Source organism: Dendrobates tinctorius, unplaced genomic scaffold, assembly GCF_039654945.1.
Source record: "Dendrobates tinctorius isolate UK_male_01 unplaced genomic scaffold, ASM3965494v1 ptg000026l, whole genome shotgun sequence".
NCBI lineage: Eukaryota > Metazoa > Chordata > Amphibia > Anura > Dendrobatidae > Dendrobates > Dendrobates tinctorius.
Window position 1 is genome coordinate 14,155,799 of NW_027361694.1, and position 17,775 is coordinate 14,173,573.

Here is a 17,775-nt window from a genome sequence, read left to right on the forward strand (position 1 = left end):
TAGATAGATAGATAGATAGATAGATAGATATGAGGTAGATAGATAGATATGAGGTAGATAAATAGATAGACAGATAGATAGACATGAGGTAGATAGATATGGGATAGATAGATAGATAGATAGATGATAGATAGATAGATGATAGATAGATAAACATGGGATAGATAGATATGGGATAGATAGATAGATAGATAGATAGATAGATAGATATGGGATAGATATGAGGTAGATAGATATGGGATAAATATGGGATAGATAGATATGGGATAGATAGATAGATAGATAGATAGATAGATAGATAGATGTATTGAATTACTTAGATGAAGCACCATGCTCGCCTTGCTCTTTGTCGTACCACTAGCATGTGTGCCACGTATGGATGTCATTCTTACTTACAAGCTCTATGTTAGAAATTACAGAGTATTCATGACTTAGCAAGGAGCGGTAAGAGCTAATAGTCAATATGTGTCTGTGTAGTGTTTCCCTCAGTTGATAACATGGAATGAATTCACAATTTACAAATTGTTAAGTGTATTGTTGAGGGGGAAGTAATTATTTAACTAACGACTTGCCGAGTGCTCTGCTTGGCTTTGTCTGAGATACAATATAAACACACCTGAGAATCCTATAAGGAATGGTCTGTTTTGGTCATAGATATTAGACATATGGAGAAGGGATTTGCATGATCACCACCATCCAGATCTTTATAGTGAAGAAGTTGTGTTGGTTTCGCCGAATAGTAATTTTCTTTTCATTTATTACATTCTGCACGTCTTGAATTCATGTACCGTAATTAACGTTCATTATCAGACCATTTTCTGTTGATTTTGTAACAAAAATGATAGCACCTTGCCTTCCATGGAAATGTATTAAAGATGCAAGTAGAAGCTCATCATTCTACAGTCTATCAATAGAATGAAAGATTTCACAACCTACAACTAAGAGAGAGACCTAGTTCATAAAAGCCGAGATATAAAAAGAGATTCCGTTTTTCTTTTACATTCCGTGTTCTAAAAATGTTAATCTCTATTTCCTCGAGGAGTTACTGAACCATTGAAGTATTTTTCCCTTTGAGCCTATATCATTTATGGAACTTTACTTTTATGGCTTGGCACATTAATAGCTTTGGCATTAACCCTGTTGCTGGAGGGCCCTGCAACACAGAAAAACTGTTCGGCTGAAGAGCAAAGGGATGTTGTGTATTGTACAGAAAACATGACACTTTTGTACAGACTGAATAACAATGATTCTATGCAACTTTACGCAAAAGAAAAAGGTAATACAAAAGCAAACACAAAACAGAAAGAACCTAAGGATGAAAAAGAAGGAACAACATACATATACTGCCATTGGGCACAGAGACGTGGGGAGGGGGACGAAGAGGTCATTATTAATACAGCCCACAGACACAGACCAACCGACCTTGCCGTCTGAGCCTTCGTTTCCTGAGCCCAAAGATTCGTACTTTGGAGAAGATATCCACCAGGTTGCCATTACAAAGGCCTCGGTTTTTGCTTGGGCTACTACGTCTCTTGTTGGCCGACGGACGGTCCAAGTGCTGCTCCCTTGCCTGACGCTTTTGACGGATGAGTCCACTTGCAATAGCTGCTGCCATGCCACCTCCCGGGTACCCTTACCGGGCTTGGAACCTCGCAGAGGGAGGGGCTAGCAGGAAGTTGTGGTGGGACACCCCACCTGGTTGGAAAGAGAATCCAGAAAAAAATAGTCTGTGGAAAACACAGAGAAATAAGCAAAGGGGCTCAGCCCCTCTGGAGAATGGGAAGCATTCCCCTTTTTCCTGTGAAGGGTCACTTTAAAAAACCAGTGGTGAAGTACGAGAGAAGAAAATGGAATATGATAACCCACAGATATCTCCCTCAACAGGAGCAGTATACATATGGCATACACTCAGAGTATATGTAAGTATATATATATTTATACATACATATAGGTAAAAGAAAGATACAAGCGTTGGTAAGCTCCTAAAATAACTTCTTCAGCAGCCTTCGCTCACCTCTTCCACTGATGAAATTGGCATCTAAGCTTGGTGGCAGTGCAAAGCTCAGTGAGGGGGACTAAGCTTGGCTCCTCGGTGCCACACACACACCAGACAATGCCTGCTTCTCTTTAGCAAGTGAGCTGAAAAATCTGGATGAAGAAGATGGTTAAAGAGAGAAGGAAGGAGTAGAAGGAGGAGGAATGAAATGGGAAGGTGGGCTTGCCTCGGGCATTCGCATGGTCACAGGCGGCAGGTAAACAAAAGCTAAAGCATCCAGTTCGGTAGCCTCGAAACAACGCTCTCACGCCTTTCCGAAAGTCCACGCTTCTTGATCCTCTACGATTTCAGGCACCAAGGATCACTGCATGTGAACCAGCATCAGGAGGCAATCTTCTTTCCTGCACGTTCTCTAATCAAATCATCCCCCTCCTCTTCTCTCCACCCCTTCTTTAAAAAAAAAAAAAAAAACAGCATCGCTTTGTGCAATTTTCTTGAGAAATTGCTAGTTTATAACAGATCCAAGCTTCTGGCTCAGTTGGTGTTCTTAATTGTAATGCATTTCTCCCCAGAAATTAAGCATGCTTAACAGCAATCTTCTGGCTGGATTGCTTCTAGTGCTTACAGAAAAAAAGGACTAGAGATAATTCCATCAGAAGCCTCCTCTCTTCCTGCTATTCTTTCATCTCACAAACAAGTGTCCAGAATAGCAAAAAACCTGCTCCACGCCATGGTAAAGTTGCACAGATCTCCCACTTGGTGCAATGAAAATATTGACTTTCTATGGTGATGATAATAGAAATAAATGGAACATAAATGCGAAAAAAAGCATCAATAAAAAAGCAGGGAGACGCCAATGGCACAGCATTAGTAATTCACGACGCGGCGATCCCACAAGCAATAAACTAATATATGATAAGAGACAAGAGATAGCCCCTGTGAATGGAGGATGACAAGATGTGAAGCATCTGACAGCACCGGCAGCAGAAGCAAAAGCTGCAAGTTTAGCAGATCAAATCCACAGGAGTGTCATCCCCAGACACCTTTGTCTTACACAGTCGCACGCAGGAGGAGAGAGGGGTTTTCATGCTGTGCCATAAATGTGAAAAATTACCCACACCGATAGCTTCAGCCTAAGAGCTTCTCATCAATCTGTGTGCAATTTCAGTTGCCTGACTTCCCTCCCTACCTTGCCCTATTTGCATGTTCCGCTGTGATAAATGTGTGAATAACGCAGAGCGGCTGCAGAAAAGAAGCGTAGATGGCTAGAGATGAAAAGCTTTCTACTTAGATGCATACACATTATAAACAACAGTGTGATAAAGACTTGAAGCTGAAAAGAGTAGAGTTGGTGCTGTGACGGAAAAAAACACATTCAGCGTGAATGTCTTATGGCCTCGGATCTCTCCCACGCAGCACAGTGGCTTCCAAATCCAAACAGCTACAAGTCCACAGACAAATGCAAACTTTTATCTTTCATTTTGTCCAACTTCATTGCCGACATGGATTCTAAAAACATCAATGTATAGGTTTCTAAACCCCGACCCCTCTTACAGTGGTATAATAGCGAGGGGGTTTCCAAACTTGTATAATGTCAATTGTTGACTATGAATATACAGCTCTGGCAAAAATTAGGAGACCGCTTCCAAATGTTCAGTTTGTCTGATTTTTCTCTTTATAGGTATATTTTTGAGTAAAATGTAAATTGTTCTTTTAAGGGCCTGTCACACTAAGCGATATCGCTAGCAATATCGCTATAACGTCACTGGTTTTTGTGACGTTATAGCGATATCGCTAGCGATATCGCTATGTCTGATACTTACCTCCGACCGCTCCCCCGCTGGTTATCGCTGATCGCGCGAGAACGTCCTGGACCATTTCTCATCGTCAGCTTCCTGCTGTGACAACGAGCGACGCGTGGACGCGGGCCGGAGGACGTCAGGATCGCCTCGTCTGACAGGTAAGTAGCGACCCCTGCGATGTCGCTGGTGAGACCTGCCTGTGTGGCAACTCACTAGCGACCACTTAGCGATGTACCAGCGATCCTGACCGTGTCATTTCGCTGGTCGGGATCGCTGGTGCATCGCTAAGTGTGACAGTACCTTTCGTCTACAAACTTCTAACAACAGGTCTCCAAATTTCCAAGCACTAAATTTTGTTTGCTTTTTCTGAAAAGGAGAAATGGTCAAAAGTAAAAAAAACAGTGCTTTCAGACCTCAAATAATGCAAAGAAAACAAGTTCATAATCATTTAGAAACAACAATACTAATGTTTTAACTCAGGAAGAGTTCAGAAATCAATATTTTGAGGAATAACCATGATTTTTATAAACAGCTTTCATGCATCTTGGCATGACTGCTGAGCTGTGCATCTAACCCTATCCTGTGTGATACTGACTGCTGAGCGGTGTGTCTAATCCTCTCCTGTGTGATACTGTCTGCTGAGCTGTGTTTCTAAACCTATCCTGTGTGATACTGCCTGCTGAGCCATGTATCTTATCCTATCCTGTGTGATACTGACTGCTGAGCCATGTATCTAATCCTATCCTCTGTGATACTGACTGCTAAGCCATGTACCTAATCCTATCATGTGTGTTACTGACTGCTGAGCTGCGTATCTAATCCTATCCTGTGTGATACTGCCTGCTGAGCCATGTGTCTAATTCTCTCCTGTGTCATACTGACTGCTGGGCTGTGTATCTAATCCTATCCTGTGTGATACTGACTGCTGAGCTGTGTATCTAATCCTATCCTGTGTGATACTGACAGCTGAGCCGTGTATCTAATTCTATCCTGTGTGATACTGGGCTTCCCCTGCAGTCTGTGTCAAAGGGTGGTCTGTGTTGGCACGGTAATAAATTGTGTTACTTCCAGCTTTACAGAAGGAAGATAACACCATAGAAATTATAAGAATAATAGTCCTCAGTTACCACAACTGTCTACAAAGAAAACTGTTGCTGATAGCAACCAATCATTTTTCATCTTTTAAACAGCTCTGGGACAGCGTGGCGAGTTTTGAGTGGCAACTTTTGTGTTTCGACTTTTATGCGGCGAGGTTGGTGTATGTGTGGTGAAATGTGTGCTGAGGGTGGTATATGTGTTGAAACACGTGGTAGTGTGTGGCGCATTTTGTGTGTGCGTTCATATCCCCGTGTGTGGTGAGTATCCCATGTCAGGGCCCCACCTTAGCAACTGTACAGTATATACTCCTTGGCGCCATCGCTCTCATTCTTTAAGTCCCCCTTGTCCACATCTGGCAGCTGTCAATTTGCCTCCAACGCTTTTCCTTTCACTTTTTCCCCATTATGTAGATAGGGGCAAAATTGTTTGGTGAACTGGAACGTGCGGGGTTAAAATTTCACCTCACAACATAGCCTATGACGCTCTTGGGGTCCAGACGTGTGACTGTGCAAAATTTTGTGGCTGTAGCTACGACAGTGCAGATGCCAATACATACAAATACTTTTTCCCCATTATGTAGATAGGGGCAAAATTGTTTGGTGAATTGGAACACGCGGTGGGTTAAAATTTCGCCTCACAACATAGCCTATGATGCTCTCGGGGTCCAGATGTGTGACTGTGCCAAATTTTGTGGCTGTAGCTGCGACGGTGCGGATGCCAATCCCGGAAATACATACATACATACACACACATTGAGCTTTATATATTAGATATCACCGCGATGTAATATCTTCAACAATGTGGCCATATTTAATGCTGTCAGTGGAAATAGTATTGCTATAATATATACAGTTGGGCTCAAAAGTTTATATACCCTTGCAGAATTTTGGCTTTTTTGGCCTTTTTTCAGAGAATAAGAATGATAACACCAAAACTTTTTCTCCATTCATGGTCAGTGGTTGGGTGAAGCCATATATTGTCAAACTACTGTGTTTTCTCTTTTTAAATCATAATGACAACTCAAAACATCCAAATGACCGTGATCAAAATTTCACATACCCCATTTCTTAATGCTGTGTGTTGCCCCTGTTCCTGTAAATTCCTGGGCTGTCTAGCACGAACTGCTCGCTTGAGGGCTCCCCAGAGTGACTCAATGATATTGAGGTCAATGATATGGGCAGCACGGTGGCTCAGTGGTTAGCGCTGCAGCCTTGCAGTGGGTCCTGGGTTCGAATCCCACCAAGGACAACATCTGCAAGGAGTTTGTATGTTCTCCCCGTGTTTGCGTGGGTTTCCTCCGGGTACTCCGGTTTCCTCCCACACTTCAAAGACATACTGATAGGGAATTTAGATTGTGAGCCCCCCATCGGGGACAGTGATGAAAATGTGTGCAAACTGTAAAGCGCTGCGGAATATGTTAGCGCTATATAAAAATAAAGATTATTATTATTATTGAGGTCAGGAGACTGAGATGTCCACTCCAGAAACTTCACTTTGTTGTGCTGTAACCAATGGCAGGTCGATTTTGCCTTGTGTTTTGGATCGTTGTCATGTTGGAACATCCAAGAATATCCCAAGCGCTGCTTTCGGGTTGATGATTGCAAATTTGCCTCCAGTATTTGCTGAAAATGTGCTGCATTCATCTTTCCTTCAACTTTGACCAAGTTCCCTGTGTCTTTGTAGCTCAAACATCCCCAAGATATCAGCGATCCACCTCCATGCTTTACAGTAGGAATGGTGTTCCTTTCGTCATAGGCCTTGTTTACCTCTCTTCAAATGTAACGTTTATGGTTGTGGCCAAAAAGTTCAATTTTGGTCTCATCACTCCAAATTATCTTGTTCCAGAAGTTTTGAGGCTTGTCTCTGTGCTGTTTTTCGTATTGTAGGTTAGATACTTTGTGGCATTTGTGCAGTAATGGCTTTCTTCTGGCGACTCGATCAAGCAGCCCATTTTTCTCTAGTGCCTCCTTATTGTGCATCTTGAAACAGGCACAATTCTAGTTTTCAGAGAGTCCAGTATTTCAACTGATGTTATTTGTGGGTTTTTCTTTTCATCCCGAACAATTTTCCTGGCAGTTGTGGGTGAAATCTTTGTTGGTCTACCTGACCGTGGTTTTGCTTTTACAGAGCCCCTGATTTTTCATTTGTTAATCACAGTTTGAACACTGCTAACTGGCATTATCAATTCCTTGGATATCTTTTTTGTATCCCTTTCCTGTTTTATACAGTTCAGCTACGTTTTCCCATAGATCTGTTGACAATTCTTTTGCTTTCCCCATGACTCACAATCGAGAAACGTCAGTGGATGGATGAATAATGCAAGAGACTGTCTGGATCCCAGAAACTCACTCAGCTTTTACTGTATGCACACTCACTGATTGCAAGCAAACAGGTCACAGATGAGGATGTTACCTTTAGTAGCCATTCAAGCCCATTTGTGTCAACTTCTGTGCATGTTATCAAGCCAAAATCACCAGGGTATGTGAACTTTTGATCAGGGGCATTTGGATGTTTTGAGTTATCATTATGATTTAAAAAGAGAAAACACAATAGTTCGACCATAAATGGCTTCACCCAAACACTAACCATGAACAGGGAGGAAGGATCCAGCGATGTTGGTAACAGTTAAAAATTAACTTTTATTCCGCTTCAAATAAAACATGGAGAGTGGCACACATTGTTGGGTATATTGCACATGTAAACAGATCGATGCGTTTCGACTGAAAAAGTCTTTGTCAAGATCAACCACTAACCATGAGTGGAGAAAAACCTTTGGTGCTATCATTCATATACTCTGAAAAAAGGCCAAGAAAGCAAAAATTTTGCCGGGGTATGCAAACTTTTGAGCACAACTGTAAGTACACAACTAACAACATTGAAGAACTGAAGGTTAGAGGTGAGTTTCCTATCAGTTTTCTTCTGCCTTAGTTGATTCAATCTAATGTCAAAACTGATGCTGAAATGCGTCAGTTGTCATGGGGTTTTTTACTGCAAAAACATAGAAATAGATTGAAAAACGCTACATGCACCATTTTTTGATCTGGCTTCTTGAAGGGTCCGAAAAAATAATTGATATCCATGGTCAGGATCAGTTTTCCTCCTGTGTGTTGCTATTAGAGAGAAATAACAATGGACAGCTGGATAAGTGGAAAGCAACATTTCAAGTATCAGTCAAAACTTCATTGAATGAGTTACTGTCTCCATCCAATCTAATCGTAAAAATATGGCTATGTGGCTACAAAAAGATACTGCATAACCTTCCCTTTCATACATGAATAAAAAACACATACAAGGCTCACAAGACTCAAAATATATAGTTACAGTACGGAGCACTAAGTCACATGTTGATATTTCCTTTGGAAAGGGCTTTCCCATTAATCAAGTTCAAATAAATCCCAAAAGGCTATTAACTGCTATTTAACATGACTTTAAACTAGGTTTACCCAAGAATATATCTTATTCTATGTCTTCTTTGCTACCCCCACCCCTATATACCATTGCTAATTTTTGCTATTGTGGATAGGATGCTAGGCAGCAAGGCAAGTCCTATTTGACTGCTTTCTACATAAAGCTCTGAAAACTTATTTGACTGCAACCTACTGTATATTTCATTCTCATCTGACTTACATTAGTGCCAGTCAGTCTTCTTCTCACTCTGACAGCTGTAAACATAGCAAGTTCAAAGTCAACCTCCTTCACCCTCTAGCTGCTGTAAATTTAGTCCCTAGTAAATACCCTAGCAAGTCTCTGTCCCCTCTGTATGACTTAAATATAGTAATCAGCTAATTTCCTTCTATATGATCAAATGTAGTTATAATCCACTAAGTCCCCTAGTCCTTTTTCCCCATCTGGCAGCTGTAAATATAGTCCTCAGACAACTTAGTCTCCTTCCCCCTCTGGCAGCCATAGATATAATCCCCAGTAAATTTCCATGCATACAGTTAAATAATTATCATACTATGGAGTCTAGAGCAGAAAAAGGAAACTCTACATAATAGTACCACCTACCCCTTCCCCACCTCACCACATGAACTCCCACATTCTCACAAGTCAATCCTCAGAAGAGTCTTCTCAACTTTTTTTGCATAGCTACTCCATATTCTATGGTCCTCTACTGACAAACAGGATAGAAGCATTTTGCATAGACTATTAGAAGATCATGCTGAAAATAAGCATGAACACTTAGCATTGAAGCAAGTAAATAACCATGTAGATCCACCAGCACTCAGCTTTTAGGTGGACATGTATAGTTTGACGCCTAGATGGTGAAACATTGCGATATAACAAAATATGATAAATCTTGAAAAGATCATTTTTTAATTGCAAAATAATGTCAAATGTCATTTTTTTCAAGACCTGTGCAATAAACATAATACTTCTGAGACAGCATCTTGTACATAAACTAACATAGAGATTTATTGCCAATAATGTCATATTCAATAGCAAAGAACAGCTAGTAGAATAAGATGGTGAAGATAGTATTCAAGTATTATTGTAGCGTTTTATTATTATTTAACTATCTTTTAGTAACGTGTGTATTTTGCATGTATTAAAATGTTTGCCAGTCACATCATCTGCTATTTTCATTGCTGCACTGGTCCTCTTCTGGATCTTGTGACCGCAGCGGAGACTAGACCGCTCACTGCAGTGTCTTCTGTGGGACAGGATGTCACTTTATCAGTCTAAGTCTAAAAGACTTAGAAAAAGGCTTTCGCAGACATATATTAAGAAAAGAGGTAACAGTCTTTGGCAGGGTTACTCAATCTGTGGTTCCGGAGTCACATATGTCTCAGTGGACCATGATGTGTAACTCACGACTGTCTGCCAACTTGATGCATTAGCACCAGGTCTCGTGAACAGATATGAAGAGCAAGTTTCCAGAAGATGACTTTTGGAACTAGCCCCATACGGAAGAACAAATCTGGATGAGCATATGTTGGCCTTGGGGTTGGAGAGACAAATTAAGTAGGTATTTAACTGGATTTAGGAGGATATTGCCAGATGAAAGGAAACTTGAAGCTGGATGTGATAGTGTGGTCAGAGGGCTTTACGCGAGATTACCAAATGAGGAACCCCTAGATGCAAGTATACTACCTTGGTGTAAATTCTGGGGGAAGCTTTGGCTGTCATTATACAGATAATGGGGACTCTGAGTGTCACTACTGTAGGGGAGAAAAAGGCTGGAGATCACTATTTGGGGGAGCTCACAGAGCTGAATGTGGCTTTCAAGGTAAGAAAGGTTGAGGATCACTGGTCTTGGTTGTGAACCGGACAGTCAAAGCTGTGGTCACATGATGCAGAAAGGGATCTTCAACAGTGCTGAAAATGGCAGAAGACAGCGACAAGTAAGCATTGAAATGCATGATCTGTACTTACACTACTGATATCTAAGGGATATTAAGATGAAAATAATGCTGGAATGGGTCTGTAATGATAAAGTCAGTACATGTTGTGAGCGTCAAGCCGGTGAGTACAGGGACTGGCAATCTAGACATACAATTGCTCTAAAATTTAGAGGTACCTAATAAATCCTGAAATAACCTTACAAATGTAATAAAGTCATAAATAAAACAAATATGTTAAATATGAATAATTAGAAGCGTTTCTTTGATCTAAATCCACATTCCACTGTGTATTTGTACAATGTAGCTAGACTGGTGGATCTGTATTACTCTCAGCACCAGGGACAGCGATTATATAAGAGGATATGTAAATAGTTTTTGGCATATATCGGAGCTGGGAAGCTCTGCACTATTATATACTCTAGCACAAAAAATGTGAACGACTCCATATGTAACATATATTCGGGAAATAGTTTGATATGGAAACACATTGCTAAATTGTGCTTTGATCCTAAAATACTGTAAAGCTAAAAGATTTATAATTTCTGGATACATTTAGGATAATTCGAATTAAAAGAAAAAAATAGCAAATTTGCAGTTGAGCATGTGTAACAAAAATGTTTACAGCTCCAGGAAAGCCTGCTATATTTCAAAGAAAACTCAAGAGAGCCATCTGCTGTCTTACCATATAATAACAAAACATGAGCGCCACATGGCATATTGCCGAGGACCATCCGATGACATGCTCAGGTTATAGTACTCTATAGGGACGATCTCCGTGCCGAGAGCTCTCCAGTTTTAGTAAAACTACCACTCTCAGCATGCCCCAAGTGCTAGGACTTGTAGTTTTGCAACAAGTGAAGGGTCAAGGTTTGGAGATTCCTGCACCTTGGAAATTCTGTATATTTGGTATTTTATACTGTACATTTGCTCCTTTGTTCATTTTCAATATAGCCATTTGTCCAGTGAATTTAATTAGGAAATTGCTGTTTCCAGCTATTGAAAATATCAGACTATTTTATTACTTTAACACTGTGATTAATTTGCATTGAGTAAATCTCATAAAATCCTGTTTGCACAATAGTTTCCACTTAGTTTCATTTCTTGATATATTCATTGATGAGATGCCCCATCTGACAATGATGTGATGCTTTAACTAGTTACCCCTTAAAAGAAAAATCAATGAAAGTGTTTATTAGGTTTTTATAGTCTTTATCAATCAGGGCATAAATAATAACACTAGGCATTTGTTTCAAAAGGTACAAGAGGGGACAATAAAATGTTGCTTTGCAGCGCTGGGGTCCTGGGTTCAAATCCCACCAACGACAAAATCTGCAAGGAGTGTGTATGTTCTCCCCATGTTTCCGTGGGTTTCCTCTGGGTATTCCGGTTTCCTCCCACATTCCAAAGATATACTGATAGAGAATTCTCCAAATTGTGGTTTGATTTGTAGTAAATCATCTGTCAGACAGCTGTTGCCGACCAGACCCAACCAGTATAACAAAATGTGCTTTCACTTTTTGTTGCACTTTTGAAATGTATATAGAGAAGCTTATGAAAGTAAAGCTATTTTTCAAAAGTGGTGACAAAAGTAAAATGATCTGAAATATTAATAGTTTAAATTAGTATACACAAGGGCTTACATTGAGTCCCCAACAACCAGACTATACTGACACCTAAGCTTCATTGGGGGTAAAAGTCTGCCAAAAAATAAATATCAGTAAAATATTGACTATAGGAAAACAGGAGTCAATTATGTTGCTGATTGGGTGTTCAGCCGAAAACATTGGTGTCAAATCTGATTCATCCTTCATCAAGAAACGGGAGTGCCTCACAGTCTAAATATGAGGCTGGGATCACACTATCGTGTGTGATGCGAGAAACTGGCACGAATCTCTCGCATCAACACCTGGCGTTACCGCTGGCACTCAGGACTGGAGCTGCGGCTGCATAGAAATACAAGCAGCCGCAGCTCCGGTCCTGAGTGCCGGCGGCAGTGCTGGGTGTTGATGCGAGAGACTCGTGCGAATTTCTCGCATCACACATGGTAGTGTGATCCCGGCCTAATGGCTGAAATCATATATCAGTCCCTGTTTTAACATTTCAAAACTGATTATTTTTCTCTCATGCCTCATCTATTTTGTATGCCACTTACATCTGCTTTGCATACAGTTTTTTTACTCATCCATTTATAAAAAGCAGGTAAATACAAGTTTTTTTTTTCCAATAACACTTAGAAATGGATCAGTTTAAAAGCAATGATGAGTGGCCGCGCCTGATCTACAAATCCCAGTGAGAATAGGATAGACTATGAGTTTAATGGAGTGGCCAGAGAAATCCATTAAAAAACGGATGTGCGAATGGTTCCATTACACCCTATGAGTCAGCGAGCCCGTTATATAAAACGGAGAGCACACGGATGAAATAAACCGATGTGTGACTACAGTGTTGTGCTAAATCCCTGTGTCTGATTTTATTTTCCCTATACAAAAAAAACCTGAATAGGATCTAATTTCATAAGCTTTTGGTCCATGTGTCTGTTTTTACCATCTGTTTTTCGCTAATGAAAAAAATCCAGATGGACGTTTCCAAAATTCTCCTTGCAAACCACTCAGTGTAATATGGCCAGCTACCTGATGCAACATAGATGGCATCCATGCAATGTCTTTTTGTTATGGTCACATTAACTTGAATGAATGAGTTTGGACAGCAAATCGGACCAAACCTAGACATATCCATCATTTGTGGGTCTGTGTGCTATCCTTTAAGGAAAATAGATAGCATATGTAATTGATATGGGATGTGAGAATGGAATCTAAGGGGTAAATTTTCTCCTTATGGAGAGTGATTTGTCAACGTAAGAAGGCTTATAGGCCATGCAATGCTCCTCTGGAAAATTAAATATACAAATGGTCTCTTTAGAGAGGAAGAGGACTTAAACTCTAGCGCCACCTATTGGAAATAGCAATCCTAAAAGTCAACATTAACCCTTTAATGAGCCTTGCCATATGAATTGGGATAAAAGCGAAACCAGGATCTCAGTACTGCAAATTGAGATTGTGGAAGCCATTTTGAAGGAGAATGAGTTTCCTCCCCCTGACTGATGGGTCTGAAATGGACTAATAAAATAAGGGGAGCTGACAGCCTTTGTATTAGGAAAATTCCTATTGCACCTCTAAGAGTAAAAAATATCTCAGGGCAGGAGTATAGCTCATCCCTAAGGAAGGAAAACACTGATTCGATGAAACAAGTGTCCAACAGAGATCTGCGTCAATCTTCAACTGTGACTGTAAATCGTGAACACGAATTCCCTACTGTTTGAAAATAATTACTTGCCCCATTATCATTAGTAAAGAGACCAATGTTTCAGGTCATGCTGCTTCTTCATGATTGGGGCTTAGTCGCACAAGCCACTATCACAACCATCATCCTCTACTTACAGAGGCAGCTACTGTGCAAACCATCATTCTCTAAATTACCCACTCTGATGTGTACAGATGTGGGATTCACCATTATTATTATTATTATTATTATTATAGCACCATTTAAGCCATGGCACTTTACATGTGAGGAGGCGTATAAAGAATAAAAACAAGTACAATAATTTTAAACAATACAAGTCACAACTGGTACAGGAGGAGAGAGGACCCTGCCCATGAGGGCTCACAATCTACAAGATGAGCCCTATGTTCAGGAGCCCGTCTCAAACGGTTTGATACGCATCTACACAGCGACAGACTATCCCTCACTGATCCCTTGTCCTTTTATGTATATCAAGGAACTTTGTGTAATTGGAGAGGAAAAGAGACTCATTGTGACAGAAAGCTTAGCCACCGTGAGGCACATTATAAACTGCCAGGAGTACAAGCCTCTGCCGTACACCACATAAGGTTGCCACATATAAACAAATATGTAATATATATATATATATATATATATATATATATATATATACACACATACATACATACATACATACGTACATACATACAATGTGTTTAGGTCTAACCTGGTCAATGTGCCAAGGGGACGAAACAATGGCCCTTGGGCCACACCGTTCTGTCACCCGCATGACGTCCATCCGTCACCACCTCCTGTTGTCACCGCTCTCCGCATCCTAAGGATGCAGACAGAGGTGAATACATTGGTGAAGGATGGCGCCGTCGCCCCCCCCCACCAATTAGTGTGTGAGCAGAAGTGATGACATAATTTCATCATATCAGCTGTGCACTGCACAGTGCAGAGAGTCATGGCATCAAAAAGAGCAGAGGCAGAGCACTGGGGGGGGACAGGAACAAGATGAATATGTGTTGTTTTTTTCATGCATTTGGGATAATTGCAAGTATATAGGAGATTATGTGGTGGCTCATGCTGTATATAAGAGGTTATGTGGGGCTCATGTTGTAAATAAGAGGCTATGTGGGAGGTCATACTGCATACAAGAGTATGTGGGCGCTAATACTGTATACAGGAGGCTATGTGGGAGTTCATACTGTATACAGGAGGCTGTTATGAGGGCTCTTAGGGTATATAGGGGGCTCTGGGTGGGCTCATATAGGAGGATGTTGGCATACTTAATTCTGCTCAATACTAAGTGAAACAAGATTAATCTAAAATAATTATAATTAATATGTTAATAGAGAGCAGAATTTAATTCAGCCTATTGGTTCGACCTCCACAACTGTCACAGTCTCTCATGTGGCCCATAGGGAAAATTAATTGCCGACCACTGGTCTAAGGCAAGGGTCTGCATGTAGCTCTCCAGTTGTTATGAAACTAAATGAAACTAAACCCCCCAGTATACCGGTAGTTGATGTCTTGTAATAGCTGGAGAGTCAGACCAGAAATACTACCAAATATCTGCCAACTAGAATGTAAAATAAATTGGTGTAGCCCTAGTAAGTGTAATATTACAGCAGTACATTGGGGATACATCATTAGTGGCAGAAGATGGTATTTTATTTGTTCCTGATAACTTAAAATTTTGCTGCCATCCAAATGTTTATAATGGCAAGGACAGAGCATTTTGGATTAGCACAAGTACACTTGTTAATTTATGCACTACTCCCACATGCTTACTTTCTGATCTCGCTTATATAATGCACTATGTGGGAGTTGGATACACAGGCTGAGAACGAGAGAAGCAGCTGTGTGATAACACTTGTCATGGTGATTTTTACAACTCGAGTATTGCTGCATTGCTAATTGCAAGTGTTCTCGAACAGCTCTAATATCATTTCCTTGATTTAGCCAGCATTAATAACATAGGAACAAGTTAGACGCTGGGTGCACTTGTTGTTTAGTTATCTTTATTCCATTACTTTGCTAAGAAAATGCATTTAGTGTCATATTAAAATGATAGTTCAGGGTAAACAACATATTTCAGAAACAGATTATGTAGCGTGTGACAAACTTATAAATCGCAAATTGTCGTCGAAAACAATCTATGGTCTATGAGGAGATTTAAAGGGGTTTTCCAGCACTCTGAAGAGCTTCCTACAGATCCATCATCCCTTTGCTTTAATTTTACTAGTGTACTTTCATTAATGGCCTGATGCAGCCACAGTCCACATGCTCCGCCTGCATTGAGTAAGCCATTGCATATTCAGTTGGAGAGAAGAGTTTGGATGCTGCAGAGATTCATGGAGCATCCAAGCATGACATTAGCGGAAGCATCCAAGAGATCCAAATAGTGACCTTTCACTGCACTAGGCAAATGGCACTTTTCAAACAAATCATTTCCCAGACCATGAGTATTGTGCTATGTACATTGCATTGTACTCACTTGTAGGCCGGAGGCCTCCACTCTCTCTACTGCCTCAGTTTCAGGACCAGGCGCACACACATCAGGGGGCACCCAGTTCATTTTAATAAGTTCAACTTTACTGGACAGTTCAAGTACATCAGTCTTAACACACAGTGTCAGGTACAGCAACCTCTGACACTTGCTTCATTCACACATTACATTTCAATCATTTTGTTATGTTCAGCTTGGACTATCCCTACTTTAACAGGTCTTGTTAGCCCTACGGATTCCCCGTTCGGCACCGCAGTATTCCTCAGATCCGCTACATTTGTCTCATGCAGTTCTATATCCATCTTCCTCTGTACAGAAGAGTTGATGGTGCTCTCCATTGCTCCCAACTTGAACCTTGAGCACTGGACTTTCCAGGAATGCCCACTGGGAGTTTAAGAACTCATACCACAAGAATGGTTTGCCAACACCGTACTTTGGCCCTCTGCACCTTGACCTTGTCTTCAACAAGCACTTTCACTTACTGACTAAACTAAGAAGTAACTCCCTTTACTACTTACCCTAACCCCCTCCCAATTCTGGGCTAGTTCCAAATATTTAACTGTATCTTGCCCTACTGTATCTATGGTCACTATCTATCTTTAACCTAAGCATTAAATTGTATCCTATACTTTCCCTACACGTGAGTGCATGTTACTAACAATAAGCATTACCTTTACAATATTCACACAGCAGCATCAGTATTTACAATCTATACATTAGTTACATTACTAGCAATCACAAGATACAGTGCACATTTTACATGCAGAATAAAACACAGTAAAACAGCAGAATACTATTTTTGCAATTCAAAGCTCTCTTCAGGGACAGAGTACCTGTCCTGTTCAACTTGTATACGGTACCTGCAAGCTATGCCACTCACTCCCAGATGCGGAAGTGTGTGGCACCAGGGCAGCCATTTAACATTAGGTAAAAAAAAACAACTATTTTCTCTTGATGCTGCTCTAGATGTCGTTTAGATGTCATGAAGCCAGAAATATTGGCCTACATTTACTAATGCGATCTTATCGCTAAACAGCCTAAGCCTAATCCAGGCAGTCAGATGATGGAGCAAACCTATCACAGTAGTGCACAATGTATAATAGATATGGAACATCTTGATAGAAGTCAGACACCATTCTTGCAATTTCTTGATTGGTTTACTTTTATTTGTCCCCAAAAAACCGTTCCATCCAATAATTAATTTTGTACAAAATATGATAATATTTAGCCATATCCATATTGAAGTAAAAAAACAAAAAACAGGTCACTTTTTGGATTAAATAGTTTAAGAATTCTGTTTATAAAGCATTGAACAAGAATTATGACTGAAATCATGCCATAAATCAGGATCAGCCATCTGCATATTTTAGGTCTGTTACTTCATTATTTCCATACCTGTGCTGAATGGGTGGGGAGTTTTCCTGATTGGGAGCTGGAGAACTGTGCTGTGCGCCAACACGCTATTTCTCACATTACTGCCTCCATAGTGCTTGAGACTCTAGATTACTGGAAAATGAGGACTATGCCTCTGAATATTAAAAAATATTCTTAAATTAGTAGTAAATGTGAACAGGCTAGGACTGGCCCTCAGGAGAACAGGAGAATCCTCCGGTGGGCTACCACTCTCTTATATGAGCAGTACTTGGCACTAGAGATGAGCGACTTTGCCTTTTTTTAGGGTCGAGTCGGGTTTCATGAAACCCGACTTTCTCAAAAGTAAAGTCGAACGAAATTGGCCGA

General features: G+C 40.5%; 1 protein-coding gene across 6 annotated transcripts in view; it reads right to left on the bottom strand.

The window, feature by feature from the left end:
* FGF14 (fibroblast growth factor 14) overlaps positions 1-17,775 on the bottom strand; it is an 812,639-nt gene that overhangs the window by 300,552 nt on the left and 494,312 nt on the right. Inside the window, exon 1 of one of the 6 annotated variants that reach the window (XM_073569516.1) lies at positions 1,423-3,039. The exons of the other annotated variants lie outside the window; for them this stretch is intronic. Coding sequence (XP_073425617.1) covers positions 1,423-1,615 — 193 coding nt within the window. The 5' untranslated portion in view covers positions 1,616-3,039. Of the gene's footprint in view, positions 1-1,422; positions 3,040-17,775 lie in introns of those variants that run through there. 6 annotated transcript variants of the gene reach the window in all.